This window comes from Maylandia zebra, linkage group LG20 (genome assembly GCF_041146795.1).
Source record: "Maylandia zebra isolate NMK-2024a linkage group LG20, Mzebra_GT3a, whole genome shotgun sequence".
Taxonomy (NCBI): Eukaryota; Metazoa; Chordata; class Actinopteri; order Cichliformes; family Cichlidae; genus Maylandia; species Maylandia zebra.
In genome coordinates this window covers 23,653,159-23,668,080 of record NC_135186.1, presented here as the reverse complement: position 1 = coordinate 23,668,080, position 14,922 = coordinate 23,653,159, and the positions used below count along the sequence as shown (strand labels likewise).

Sequence of the window (14,922 nt, the reverse complement as noted above, 5' to 3'; positions counted from 1 at the left end):
GCCAGCCTAGAGAGCAACTCTAGAAACAATGCTCCCTACAGAGCTCAAATCACAGATTACATCTCTACCCCACTGAGACTAAAAATCATGGGCCTTTTACACCAGCTTGCCCACACACATCTTTGTGTGAACAAACTGGGAAAAAAGAACAAAAAAAAAAAATCGGATAATTAAACTTTTGGGCTTTTTAAAAAGCTGTTATTTTAATACAATGCTTGTCGTCCTCACTTGTAAGTGGCCTATATTTTGTTGGTTTACTGCTGAGGCAGTCGTTTGAAAGGACACAAGAAGAGGGATGGGATGGCAAAGGTGCAGCCATTTTTCTTCTGGCTAAATCTTCCTTCCACCGCAGAACTACTGTATACTGCTGACTGGGTGTAAGCAGTTTCTGAATACATCTGTGTGTGCGTGCAACTCTCCTTCGGCTTTCAGTGTGCGAGCACAGAGCAGGATTGTGAGGCCGGAGTGTGGCCGGCCTGGGCTGAAGAGGCTCAGTCATAGCTGTAAGTCCTCTCTTCTGGAACAATGGTTGGAGCTTACAGCTGTCCCTGTCACGTATAGCACTGGACTCCCTCATACCTCTGATGCGTTGTGCTGCTCGCCATGCGGGGGGTTTACATGGGGGAAGAAATGCCTTCAGGCATTTTAGAAATGTTGTTTCAGGGATGTGGCTTTATCCTATACAGTTAAGCGAACCCTTGAGTAACCAGTCCAGTTCTTCCTTTTTTCTTGTTTTCAACAAAGACAGCAGAGTTAAAGTTATTTTTATTCCCTTTTTTATTGCCAAAACACACACCTAGAGGAGTATTTCGACACCGCCATGTGGTTAGATACTCAGTAGCTTTTATTACTCTATGGTCCAAAGACTGTTTTATTCCTGCTTCAGTCACTTCATCAGCACCTTTTTTTTTTAAAAGAAATTTAAACTCCAGCCTTATGGTTGAATTTTCAGAGCAACATTTCATTATTGTGAATAATCATGCTTCAGGATAATTAAATGTTCAATTATAAATGACCTCATTACAATTTCAACTTTCAACCCCACCCCACCCACCCACCTACCTACACACACACACACACACACACACACACACACACACACACACACACGCGCACACAAATATCCCAGAGCAGGCCATCTGACCAAAATGACCAAACTAATAGTGAATTTAAAGATAAATGTGTGTCTTGCATTTTCATCTCTCAGATTGGAGAGGCATTTCATCAAACCCTGGTGGAGGCTAAGTGGAGAGGGAAAGGATCTTTGTCTGTTTCCTTATTGGCTGTTTTGACAGCAGACAGCTTCTAAGTAGGTCAGGGAACATGAGAGGATTTACTGAACACTCACGGGAGTCCCTCTAAGACATTGCAACTGCAGCCCAGACAATAATGCGAAAGGATCCATATCAGCTCAAAATCCCTTTAACCTTGGGTTAGTCCGAGGTTAAAATAACGCGGATAATTAGTAAGTCGTAAGCATGTCTCTCGTCTCTTTTGAAGTCACGCCAGATGTCTTTGCAGTCGCAGCCAGTCACCTGCTTCGGTGCTGCGTACATGTGAGCTGAGCGTCGGCTTCCTGTTGTTTTTGCTGTCGCTCAAATGGGACAATATAAACAGCATAAAGAACAAAAACACAAAGATCGACTTGCTTTTCCTTACATCATTGGGAATAAGCAGCTCCTGAGACGTCTGAGAGTTTGAGTCCATGCCTGATAAGAGAGAAAATACACGCATCAACTGAATACAACTGAATTGAAATATCATTCGGCTCTTTTAGTTAGCAGAGCCATACAAAAACACCATTGAGATAGAGAAGAAACCCTTTCAGCTGCAAACTGCCAGATATAGTAAAGCATTTAATTTCCATTTTAATGGGCTGATGTTTAACACAGCACTCATTCTTTTCTTTCCCCTAGTTCTCTGACTGCGCACAACGTATCGTTTCACTTAATAGTTTCTCTCTCACACTAGGAGATATAAGAAAGCTACAAAGCCCCCCCTCTCCTCGCTTCTGACTGACAAAAGCTCACAATCAACGCAGATAAAAACAGCTGGCATTTATTTCTGATGTCTAAACACAGGTTAGCAATCTGAAATTAAGAAAGCAATGATTAAAATGCCTGCAATACACACCGGGTATGACAGCTGAAGCAGGCTGGGCAATAGGACTCAGGCCTTGCTGCACTGAGAGCTGATGTAGCTTGGCCAGCTTTAAAACAAAGAGGAAGAACTTGATTGTACACAAAACCACAAACCATTCATGTAATATTAAAATTTTAACACATCCATCAAATGGTCATACCTCTGAGTGTGGAATGCCATATTGGTTTTGCAAAGTGTAGGCCTGAAAAAGAGCATCGTACATTAGGTAAATTACAGCAATAAAAACGTCGCACACAAGCAATAAATCTGCAGCCGCTTAATGGAAGTGCTTCGCTGTCAATGCGTGCCTTTTTCTGATAAGTAAAATTAAATGATAATAAGAGAACCAACTGATCGCACTTTTACCAAAAATAAATAAATAAATAAAAACTAAATTCACTTGTATTGATTCAAGCAATGCAAACACTCTGCATCCATCATGAGCAATATAATTTGTCTGTTTGTCAAGGAAATCACATAAAAATGCTCGGCCAAAGATCCTGAAAGATGGTGAAGAATGAACACACAAAGAAGCCATTAAATGTAGGATACCAGCCACTGACCTTGGTGGATGACAGTGCAGTGCTTTCCTTTGGGGACTTTCTGATTTTTGTTTTGTTTGCCCACGTTTAGAAATATCTACTCCTGAGACGTCAGAATTTGACTTGTGGTGCTCAGTGCATTAAGATGACTTATAAAACATTCATCAGGACATATCTATATGGGCAGTGTACCTTTACTCTTGGTAGTCCACAGGATTACATAAGGACTACTTCATCAGTTTTAAACATTTATATTAAAAATTGTGGTTGACTATTGTGAGAAACTGACACAGAGTTAAAAAATACAAGACTTCTAAAGCCTTGGACCTAGCTGAGATTGCCTTTACCTCTTCATTGTTTGGCCTCCACTGCTCTCCTAATAAAACTAGTTTTCCACCCTCTCTTTTGAATGTATATGAAGCAAAAATACTGAAGTGGAACCTTCTCATTGCCACAAACTTGGCTTGCACATTTTGTGAAAGGGACAAAATGACCAGTGGGCATTATTATAAACAAAAAAGGAATACGAATGAATGTTTTACTCATTATGAGAGGACATTTCTAAACAAATGCAATCTAAAATGTAATCTACTTTGGTTGCCAAAAAGCCATTTACAGACAAAAAAACGACAGTATCCCGACGTGCTGGCAAACCTCCAGCAAAGTCTCATGAACTAGCGATTGCATATAACAGGAAATTTAAACAGAGTAGTTTAATTTTGAGGAAAGATTACGTCGTAAACACTCATGTCAACTCCAATAAAGTTTTAAACGAAATCTGCATTATAACTAGATTTTACAGCGGGGCTCTCTGAGAAACAGAAGTACGGCATTATTATTTTATTTTTTTTAGCAACACTACTGAGACATGTCAGAAAAGCTTTTAAAATTAAGTGTGTTTTCGAGCTCTGGGACCTCAAATAGAAGATTAGGGTTAAAGGCAACGGTTTAACTGCTTTAAACTGCACAAAGATTCCTTTTCTCTACATTGCAGCAGTCTGATAACAGGCACCCGAAACCTGAAATGTCTTAAAACCAGGGCAAGAAAACATATATGGAAGATAACCACTGAAAGTCAAAATTAAAATTATTTTTTTACTTGATTTGTGTGAAGTGATCCTTTAGACAATTAGCTAAACCCAAGTATTTCTTATAGAAATATTTTTTGTGAAATCCTAACAATACTAAATGTAAAAGTCATTGTACTTGCTGTCTCATTCTAACCCTAACAAACTGAAATAATAGCATATGATCATTAATATTAGTGTAAAGCTTTCTTCTTCCCATTTTCATCCATCTATCCATCCATCTATCTATGGGGTGCTGTGCAGCCCTCCCTCAGTATAGTTACAGCTCGACCAGACAGCACTTAGCTAACTCGATTCTGCCTGACGCCAGCGGTCTGGCTGCTATTACCAGTTCATCCTATAAGGTCATAAACTGGAGAGGCGAGCTCATCTTTACAATGCATCAATACATTGGAGGCTCTATTTATATAGGAAAGCATACACAAACCACAAATTCACTGCAATAATCCTACCAGCTAGAGCACAAGTCATTTCAATTGGGAACTCTTTATATTTCATGAGCCACAGTTAGATTTTGTTTAAGTCTAGGGCTTTTTTGTCAAAGGTTATTGTTTCCTTTCTGGCATGACAGTATCTGCTACTGCTGTCATGGGAAGAATATTCCTAAAGCCGCAATGTTTCTGGAGCAGAGAGATGGCAGAGCTGTGGTGGAGGTGGTGGTGGTGCTGAGTGTGATGGTATCGTGTTTCAGGAGGGGTTATAGCTCTTATGACAGGCCAGAACAATAGCTGCAGCTTACACTCAGCTGTTGTTTTTAATACCTCATGCCATATGATGGAGTGTGTAACTCTGGGCATACCACACAACCCCTCTGCTCACTCACCACGCAAACCATCGCAGCCCTGACACTAATTTGTGCGCTCCACATTGGAATCCAAGACCAGCGTTTGAATCCTGGAGAGATTTTTTTTTCTGTTTGTATTATTGCCCAGTTACCTGCTGGAGGTCCAGGCCACCCTGTGCGACTGAGTACAGAGGGTGGGGTGCAAATTCTGATGCCTCAAACACCTACAAAAACACAAGAGAAAAGGAGACGAGCAAAAAATAAAAATATGTCCTGGAGCTTATTACCCAAATATTTCATGTTTTGCAAGTTCTGCCATTGTTTTTGAATTGACAGTGATGACTCGTGGGTGTCTGTGCTCACCAGCTGAAACCTTTACTGGTAAATATGATGCAAAAATAATGAGTAGGAAAAAAAAAACAACACATTTCTTTTTTTGCCTTTGGCTTTAGCTATAGAATTAGGCCTGAGATGGGCTCTCAAGGCTCCATTTCTGACACCTTGCCACACCTAACAGGCTTATAGGCTATGACTCATCCACAGACCCTTTCCCATTCCACTTCATTTTCTCCTCTGACAAATTATACAAACATCCCTTATCACCGTACTGCCTTCATTAAAGATATCTCCGAGCGACCAGGATCACGCCCCGGGTTTAATTTGATAGCCTATTATGAAGAATATCAAAAACACAAAGCCATTCCATAAATTGACCGTAGTCTGTGGCTGCACAAACTGTGTAGGAACTGCTGACAGCTATGCAGAATATCTGGCTGCTGTAGCCAGAGGAGACGGCAGGTCTCCAGTCTCACTTGCTAATCTTGTGACTCGCTCCATGGGAGGGTAGATATCTGTCCCTTCTCAAACAGCAGCATATATACAGTACTTCTCAATCCCACCCTCATGCACACACATAAAAGAACTGATCCCCCACTGAGGACCCTCTGCATGAGTCTTGTTTCAACACCCGGGTTAGCGTCCAAGGTTGTCTGAGATCCAAGACGTCCAAGTGAAGAACAATGCAGTGAATGGAAACACCTCCTCCACACACTTTCCAATAACCATTATGCTTTAAACAATCATATATTTCAATGCAACGCAGACTCGAATGCTAATTCAGCTGTTCTTAGACTATAATGGCACAGAGAGAGTGGCAGCCTTTAAGATTAACAAACAAAGCCAGCATCTAGGTGCCAAAAAAAGAGCGTTTCCCTTTGTGGTAGGGTTAATGAGGGTTACCGATATAGGAATTTCAAGACCGATAGCGATACCTGGTGATTTATAAATATGATATTTTTATCCAACACAAACCGATTTCCCTAACAAATGTTAGGGAAATCGGTTTGTGTTGTGAGTATTTATTTACTCGCCTGGGCTGCTGGTTGTTTGCGGTGCTTCAAACTTGCAGAGTCGCCTCTGGTGGATAAACTATGTAACGTCAACACTCATAATATGGTTGAAGGGTGTTTCCCCAATTATCTATTCTTTATTTAAAAATTGTATTTATTAGCAGTCATAAAAGCAGATGTTCACCACTTTGGTTCATTTTCCACACATCCTAGTAACTTGAATTTTCCTCTTGCACCACAGTGATGACATTTTCCCCCTCATAGCAAAATATCTTGACAACAATTCTTTCATTTACGAGGAATCATGGAAGACTGTGCCTGGTTTCTCACCATCAGGTCACATTTTATTCTGGTCTAGTACTTCTAGACCCTCAGTTCCTCCCCCTCAAATATCACGAGTGTTTTAGACTAAATTGGACATTTTAGCATGTTAAACTGAGAGGATAAAAGGATCTGTCGCACTGAATCTTGCTACCCTGCATTGTGACAACCTTGCTAGTCATGAAAATGTGTTTTCTGTTCCCATAGAAACAAATTGATTAACTTTTTGCTAATTCAACTCCTGGTGTAACCCCCAGTAAACCCACTATATCTGTAAAGGTGGATTCACCCCATCTTTTGAGAATCACTGTGCTACTCTATCACAGATAAGTTAATCAGTGCGTGAGGTAAAATCTTATTTTCTCACCTGGTTTCCTGCAATGAGGAGAGCAGCTGGTGAGGGGCTTGGTCGATAGGGGATGGTTGCACCCTTTGGGGGAGACTAAGGAGTCAAAAATAGGCCATGAGGTCAGAGAAAGCAAGATAAGCTTTTTACCATGAATAAATCTTTTAGACGTGGATAAGCTTTACACAGCTAGTCTGAAATAAAATCAGCGATGGCGCCGAAGCCTGAAAAATGAAGTGCAAATGGTGTTAAACTCCCTGCAACATTAAAACACAATAACAGTTAATGATGAGCTAAACTGCTAATGACAGTGACATTATTCCCAGCCTTATTTTTCTTTTGATAATATTAGTCATTCATTGAATAAATGAAGTAGTCTAGTGAGCACTTTTTGTGGATAATAGCTTTGAGCTTTAGTGTGTGTCAGAGCTCAAGGCTTTGCTAAGGTTCGCCCTCTGGATAAATCAACCATCCACTGACATTTGAAGATAAAATTCTTCAAACACTAAAAAGAAAAGGAGATTATGCACTGAACATGACACTGTATATCTTATCAAGTAACTGCAGTGTTGGCAATACTGTTTTGGGGTTGAAAATGTAGAGCAGTCACAGCAATTTTTTTTTTTGTATAACTTTGCATAATTTAAATCTTTGAGCCAAAAGCAAGGCGCCACTGGTACAGAATCCTAATGAAACTCGCAAGCCTTTGAAGAAAGCCCTGGAAAACTGGATCAAACTAGCAATTAGTCAGTCAGGTCCAGCTGCGATGCTAAAACAAAAAGGACTTGTGCACTCCCATGAACACACAGGGTGAAACTGTGCTTGGGGTTGTTTTCCTCTCATCTCCTCCTCGGTTTTCTCAAGAGAGCTGTTGTCTAAAGGTGGACAGATTTTGCTGCAGGCCTGTTAGTTTTCTGTTAGCTGACTAGTGCCCTCTGCGAGAACGCTGTCCTCTGACCTGAGACAGGCACCTTTCGACTTTATCCAATGTCTTGCAAGGCGAATTACAGAAGGTTCAAACAATAGAGAAACTGAGCATTTTCTGTGCTGCATTTAAGGATTTACCCTGCTTAAAAAGGCATTCATTTCTGCTCCAGTGAAACAGACAATAACAGACAGCATGCTGATGAAATAAAAGCATGCATGTGAGCTGCAGGAGCAGCGCAATGACAAAATATCAGCAATGTGTTGGTGCATGGAGGAAGGAGAGGAATGGTATACTTCCTACCTCCAGGATTACTGTGCAGATGAGCTTGACACACTGGATTACCGAGTCCTGATTCCCAGATATCGTCACACCTCGCTCAGTTGAGTTGGGTAGCAAATCCCCTGCTACCTGTATCTGAGCTCCGGTGCTCTGCAAATGATAGGGTTTTTAGAAAAAAAACATAGCTTGATCCTAAAGATAAGGTGAGTTGCGATTACACTGCCACAGCTTCTTTTTGTCCCCCTCTGAGCTGGATTTGCTGACATTATATTTTTCCACCCCTACTGAAAACCAGCTGCACTGTGACGTGCTAAACGTCAAATTGCGACAAAAAAACATCCACTTCTACAATTACAAGATGCCACACTCCTAATTGTAGCTGATGTATCACTAATACAGCATGCCTGACGGCAAAGAGTGCCGGTTGAGTTAAAACTTTTTAAGCTTTATCTACACTTGCTGATATCGACCCATTTCTGGAGGCGATCGTTGAAACACACAAATCACCATTGTCTTTGTAACTGATGGGTCCTGTGGCAACCAAACAAAACAACAGAAACAAGTTTAGGAGATGAACAAGACAGCGGAATCCATCTAACCGCAGAAAATCACCTGGATGCCATTACTGGGGAAGGTTAAGCTAAAATGAGCGACATTCTATTTGTAGATTGGTACAGAGCTACAGTTAAGGAGTCAGATGTCTCTGGCAATGGATCTGATACGTTTAATCCTAACGTTTCAACTGGGCCTGAATGCAGTCAGGAGTTTTTCCTGTTGTCACTGCTGAGTCACGGCCTATGTCGTGTTAAGTAAATATATCTGGGCTTGACTGTTTCATCAATTTTCTGCACTTATGGACAAACTTCACAACCCGAAAAGTAAATAGTTCATATTAACAGTGTTCACTTGTGTTTTTAGGTGAAACGCACCAAGAGCTATCAGATACATTGCTATTAAACTACAGAAAAAATGTCACTTCGGTGACTTCCTTCGTTTTCACAGAACATTTTAAGGTGAACATTTCATATCTCTAATATTATGTTTTATGATCGAATACAAATAAAACTAATTGGCTCGGCTACATTCAAATGGCAAAACGGGGTTCATGTTTTCAGTAACTAATATCATTTTCTCTGAGTTGGTGTTTATGATATCAAATTGATCCTCACAGTGAAGTTAACACAGGTGTTAGTTGTAATAACTGAATATAAATTGCTGTTTATTTGACATATGAATGCATTTACCCTCCAAATCAAGATGAAAAACATTTGCAATTCCTCTGATAACAGTTTAGAAATGCTACATATTTAATGCTTTTTTTTAGATTTTATGTAAAAAACAAAACAAAACAGTTTTTTTTTGAGGATTCAGATTTTTTTTAAGGTTTGTAATACCTGAACATACCTTTTATGAATACATGTATGAAAACTGTAACTGAAAATAATCAACTACAATAATTTGTCTGAAGTTGTAAACTTTTCATAAAAACTAGTGTCCAGCAAATAACAATTTCTTTACCACACTGAATTATTTATAACTTCAACATATACCATGCATATGATATTACTGCAGGCATAATATCATATGCATGGTATGCCTGAATTTTTACATCATGTGGCTTATACACAACACATTAATATGCATGAAAGAGAAACATTTTGATATGTTTTACTCAATTATATGTCAGATTGAGAAATACATTACTTTTCCAAGATGATAGCCACACTGTGTTATTTAAAATTGATCTGCATACAAAAATAAAGAAAATAAGTTTATTGTGTGAACTGCAACAGCTGGTAAGTGTAACAACCATTCTAATTTATTATTTGTGTAAACGCCACAAATTTTTACACCTTATTTAAGAAAATGATAAAGTAGCAGAAACAATTATTAAAAAAATGTTTAATTATTTAAAGAAATTGCCAATAATTTATAGCTTTTGGCTGTTTGCCTTTGCCTGACAGGTCCTCAGATTCTTATCAGCCTCAGTTGCTCTGTGTTTATTGCTAATTAGCAGAAAATAGATAAAATAGAAATTCCAACTATAATGTTTTTTTCATTAAATATGCCAACCTGTTATCACTAGTTGCAGCTAATTACACTGTTCTTATTGAAGTAGCATACTTGAACTGTAAATGCAGCAATTCTAAATTAGAGTTTCTACTATATAAAATGCATGTGGGCAATTATGCAGCCTGCTAAAAACCAGAAAAAAAATGTAGAAAAAAATATCACTCCCTTCTAGGTACAGCTTCTTTTCTAGGAGATTCATTCTGTCAATATTTCAAATATGAACCTTTCTGTGAAGTGTGGGCATGGAGCATGGACTGGATTTGTGTTCTGGGTGCTCACCTCCCTGATCTCCTTTATCTTGGCCCCTCCCTTCCCGATGAGGGAGCCACACTGGCTGGCAGGGATGACCAGCCGGAGGGTAACCGGTGGCTTGGAGCTGATGGTGCCGTTGGCCACCAGTGCAGTTAAGTCCTGGAGGGAGATTTAGAAAAAAAGCAAAAATGGTTTTGAGAGTCAACAATAAAGCACAAGAAGGAAGAGAGGATCTAGGAGTATGGGTCAAGGAAGACAGAGACTGAACGCAGCTCATTTTACCAGTCAGTTTTGGATTCATAGCATCATTAGCATTACATCCCAGTCTAAAACTATGACACCAGTGAAGACAATATAATCATGGTTTGGGCTGGACCAGATATAGTGCAGCCAAACGTAATTACTGCTGCATCAACAGGAATCCAACAACAGAAAAAGCCAGTGGGATCCACACAGGAAGTGTCAGGTGTGAGGCAGATAGAGTAAAGAGCAATCCATCATCTGCACCTTATTAACCTCCGTCTCTGCATCTCTATGTTCCTGTATTGGGGTGGAGCAAAGTCCTGGAGTTAAATCGTTAGATTAGGCATGAAAAAGTTTTTTCTTTTGTAGATTTAATAAAAGGCTCCATGTTTAAGGGAAATGTAATGTGAGGATATGTTTTTCTTTTTTTTGTTCAGTTAGCATTCTTGAAACTCGTGTTTTAAAATACATTTTTTAAAATAAATCTATGATTCCTTGAGAAATATCCTTATTTACCTCAGGACTTCACTCAACATAGTTCAGGTTATTATTTTAACATTTTGAGTTAATAACTTGAAATTTTGAGGCAATAACCCAAAATCTGGTCTTGCAAAAAAATTTCTTTCCTTCCATTCATCCCCATTTCCTTTCCTTGCTGTAGATGACAGCTCAGTTGTTTCCTTAAGGAAACAATATCACCTGAATAACAAGCCTTAGCCAAAGTTAAACATTCAAACTTTTAGAGTAAATGCGTTCATATGCCTTTCTTATCAACATACGCTGCTTTGAAAGTGAGCAGAAACTGGATTTTGAGACTGAGTTGATGAGTGTTTTTATAGTGCAGGTAGCAAAACATCCATCTGATCTGCTGTGGGTGGAGATCGAGGTTTTAATTAATGAACAGTGTCTCTCTGTGAAGCTTTGAAATGTAAATATGCTTCCCATCAGAGTTCAACCAACAGCAAATCTGACAGAATGCAAAACATGCAGCTTGACTTGAATGGTTTGCACTCGGGCCAGTCTGTAAAATCAGCAGTTTGCCATAAAAGGGGACAGCATGTGTGTGTAGCCTTATGGGATTTTACTCATGAAGAAAACTGTATAATATGTCTAATATCGCTCAACTTTAAAATTTGAAAAGCATATTCTGGTGTGCCTCTTGTGAATCTCTGCTCCGCGTCTATATTTATCAAGGCAGATCGGGCTCTCTGACGTCTCGTCTCATTAGAAGATGCACACACGGCTCATCTGTACAATCACAAGACTCTCGGCGTCATTCTCTTGATTTGATCTAAAAATACGAGCCACATCTTAACAAGTGTGAACGTTTTGATACTTTCCATAGAGAAGAGAGGCTCTTAAAGCAAAATTGGTGGAATTAAGATGGCTGGTTATACAAGCGCTGCTCACACAAAGGGTTCCTCAGCTTAAATCCCCAAAGCATATTGTGCTGCTGGTGGGGTAAGGGCTCTAATACAGAGAGATTATGTGGCTTTTATGCATGCTGTGCTTCAACACCTGAAAACAAATTACATGTATGAAAGTGTAGCGAATTTCCTGATCATTAGATCACTGCATTTGCACAAATGTGGCAGCAGCTGGGGAAAACATGAGCTATAAATCACGTGAGCATAAAACTCACACAACTGATCAACAGCCAAACTGGAAATGAGTGAGGTCGAGCCGCTCTGTAATCACAAACTGTTGAGACAGAAACAAAAGCGTATACTAATAGTCAGTGGCCCAAATTTATACTATTTCCCTTTTGGTTTTAATTAAAAGTGTCAGACATACAATAACTCAGCTATGGTGGAAGCAGTGCACAGTGGGTCAGCCAACATGTTGCCATGGAAACTCAGGCGTTTCAGGGTGAGTGTGAAAGATCTTTAATGAATACTGCACTGTGCTCCCAGCCAGAGTATGTTTACTGAAGGCTGCCGACCTGAGCAGAGAGCACCTGTTCCGTTGCTCGTATCTGCTGCGACGCTAAATCACAGCGAAGGCGGCTCTCATTCCACCATATTAATTAGCACTGTGATAGACAGCCACCTTGGGGATTAATAGCATGAAGAAACTGCCGTACTTCACCTATAGATGACGAGAAGTGTACGACACATTCTCATTAATGAGTACAAATTAGCAACATTTTCCTCTTTTAGTACCCGGACGGTTCATAGCACTCCAGAAAAGCATAAAGAAAATAACAGGAAGAAAATATAAATGATAGATGTAATCCAACAGCTTGCTGCACGTCATTTATAACGACATTCTTGCAAAGGTCTGAATGGTTTCGCAACAGCAGTTACATCCACCTATTCAAGATTTTCATCTGCAGAGTAATCTAATATGAAAGCACATCAAGAGCTATGCAATATAGTCAGTTTTTTTTCCCCCTCCATCACTGCAGTTTAGAGTATAATCAATAGCGATAAAAGCACATTAGTGGTAAAGCAGAGATGAAGCACAGGAAATGATTTCTTGTACTAATGTGACGAAATGGCTTCTTTCACTTTTTCCAGGTTCAGCAAACAAGATGTTATGGCTTCACTAAGAATTAGACAACTTCAAAAGGCAAACTGCACACATTTTCTGATTTCAGGTTGGTCTCCTACATGACAAACCTTCATATGCATGCAACTATTGTAAAATAAATACATGAACTCATTTCATCTGAGTGTCACAGCAATGAATAACAGGCCTCATTTTAGCTTACAAACCTCTTAATATATACATAGTGCTGTATTACCCCAACAGAGCACTTGGCTGTCAGAGAGCAGGCTCATTGTCTGTAAAACTCCCTGCTGCTAAGACTGCTGGGAGACTTCCCATGATGCACTGAAGATTCTCCTCCTCTCCCTTCGTCTCACCCCCTGTGACTATAGGCTGCAACTGCATATCATAACTTTGTCTTCTCTCTCCCATAGTTTATGTTTTGTCCAGTTTTTTGTTTTTTCTCTTTGCGCTTCTTCAGATCGTTTCTTTGCCCTCACTCCAACCAGTTATGGCTGTCCCTTTGAGTGGTTCTCCCAGAGGTTTCTTCCTGTTTTGCCAACAGCTTGCTCACTTGTAATATATTATATACTAAAACTCCTTAAGAAAATGATTGCTATAACTCAGCAGTATATAAATAAAAGTGAAGTAAAAATACCTCCTCCAGTTTGTATGTGATCATGGTAAAAGCTCTGAAGACGCTGTCTGTGGAGCCCGTGATGGTGATGATCCTTTCAGGACAGGATCCCTCTGAAATGTTGACTCGTGCGCTGCTCTGTTGAACCAGAAGTCAGCAGGTTATTTAAATTTCAGTAAAGGAATAGTTGGAAAATAAGTCCTTTAGCATTTGTTCTGTATAACAGTTGGAGGTGTGATGCTATATTTAAGGTTATATACTTAGCGTACGAACTTAGCGTAGTGTAACTTGTGAAGAGGAACAGGCCTGTTCCAGCTTTTTGGACAGCCTGGAGACACTTCAGTGATTGCCCCATTTCCACTTTTTTAGCTAATCTTCTCACAAATTTATTGGAAACAGGGAAGATAGAGCTGGCCTAGTGGATGCCTTTAACACACTGTGTCCCATTTATGCAATACATAACATAAAGTGTGAAAAATGCTGAACTTTTTACCTTTGGTTGCTGTAGCCCCATAGTTAACATACAAACACAAATAACATATCCGTCCTGTTTTCTTACTCTTGACAACTAAAAATATGATACACATTTCCCCAAATTTCAGCTCGTTCTTCTTGGTCTGTTCTAAAGTGGCAGTACAGCTCATAATTTTAGAGAAAGTAGAGTGATAATGACATAACATTGACATGAGAAGGTGACGCTGTTTCTGCCCTCGTCTTCTTCCATTTTGTATGCTGGCATTTCTGGGTAAAGTGAGCAGACACAGGACTGTGTTCTGACCTCTGGGACATTTTCTCCAGGCAGCCCACTGACTCATTCCCCCCACTGTGACTGTAAGGCCCAGTGAGGACTGACAGGATGAAGCTCATATAATTGGGAAGTAACAAAAGGCCAGAACTGCCAAGCTAGATGGATTGGATGAATGGATGACTACCACTAGTGAGAGGTTTGTCCCTTGTCCCATGACCTAACTATTCTTCTGTTTATCCGTATACCTCATAAAATACGACATAAAACCTTAGCAGCAAGAGAAAGAATCAAATGTGCTGTAAAGTGTCAGCCTAATTACTTTCTAATACAAAGAGTTATCCAAGCCGCATTAGTTTGGCTGCACCCTTGAGATTTATAAAGAGGGAATCGAGGAGCAGACATAGAAAAGAGGAAGTTGTTTTAAGCAGGAAAAAGAAATAGAAAAGAAAATTGAGAGAGAGAGCAGCTAGATGAGGTGCAGTGAAGAGAAGAGAGGGAGGACTTAAATTGAAAAAGGTGCTGTTATTGCCCAAAAGGCAATTCGGACAATGCACCTGTTCTGTATGCTTTTCAGACTCAAACCTCCAAAACAAGAAGAGAGAACTGAGCTGTATTATTATTATTACATGCAACTGCCAGAAAGCCTGACCAGTATTAGACGGCCTCTTGAGATTAAATTATGTTTTCTCTGGAGATGAAC

General features: G+C 39.7%; 1 protein-coding gene across 3 annotated transcripts in view; it reads right to left on the bottom strand.

Moving 5' to 3' along the window:
• LOC101485878 (poly(rC)-binding protein 4) overlaps positions 1–14,922 on the bottom strand; it is a 37,073-nt gene that overhangs the window by 3,450 nt on the left and 18,701 nt on the right. For all 3 annotated transcript variants that reach the window (XM_024806525.2, XM_024806526.2, XM_004546033.6), the window contains 8 exons: positions 13,496–13,612; positions 10,132–10,263; positions 7,801–7,929; positions 6,594–6,668; positions 4,709–4,780; positions 2,303–2,344; positions 2,134–2,209; positions 1,660–1,709 (listed from right to left, as the gene is read on the bottom strand). In XM_024806525.2, the coding sequence (XP_024662293.1) occupies positions 1,660–1,709; positions 2,134–2,209; positions 2,303–2,344; positions 4,709–4,780; positions 6,594–6,668; positions 7,801–7,929; positions 10,132–10,263; positions 13,496–13,612 (693 nt within the window). The remainder of the gene's footprint in view (positions 1–1,659; positions 1,710–2,133; positions 2,210–2,302; positions 2,345–4,708; positions 4,781–6,593; positions 6,669–7,800; positions 7,930–10,131; positions 10,264–13,495; positions 13,613–14,922) is intronic.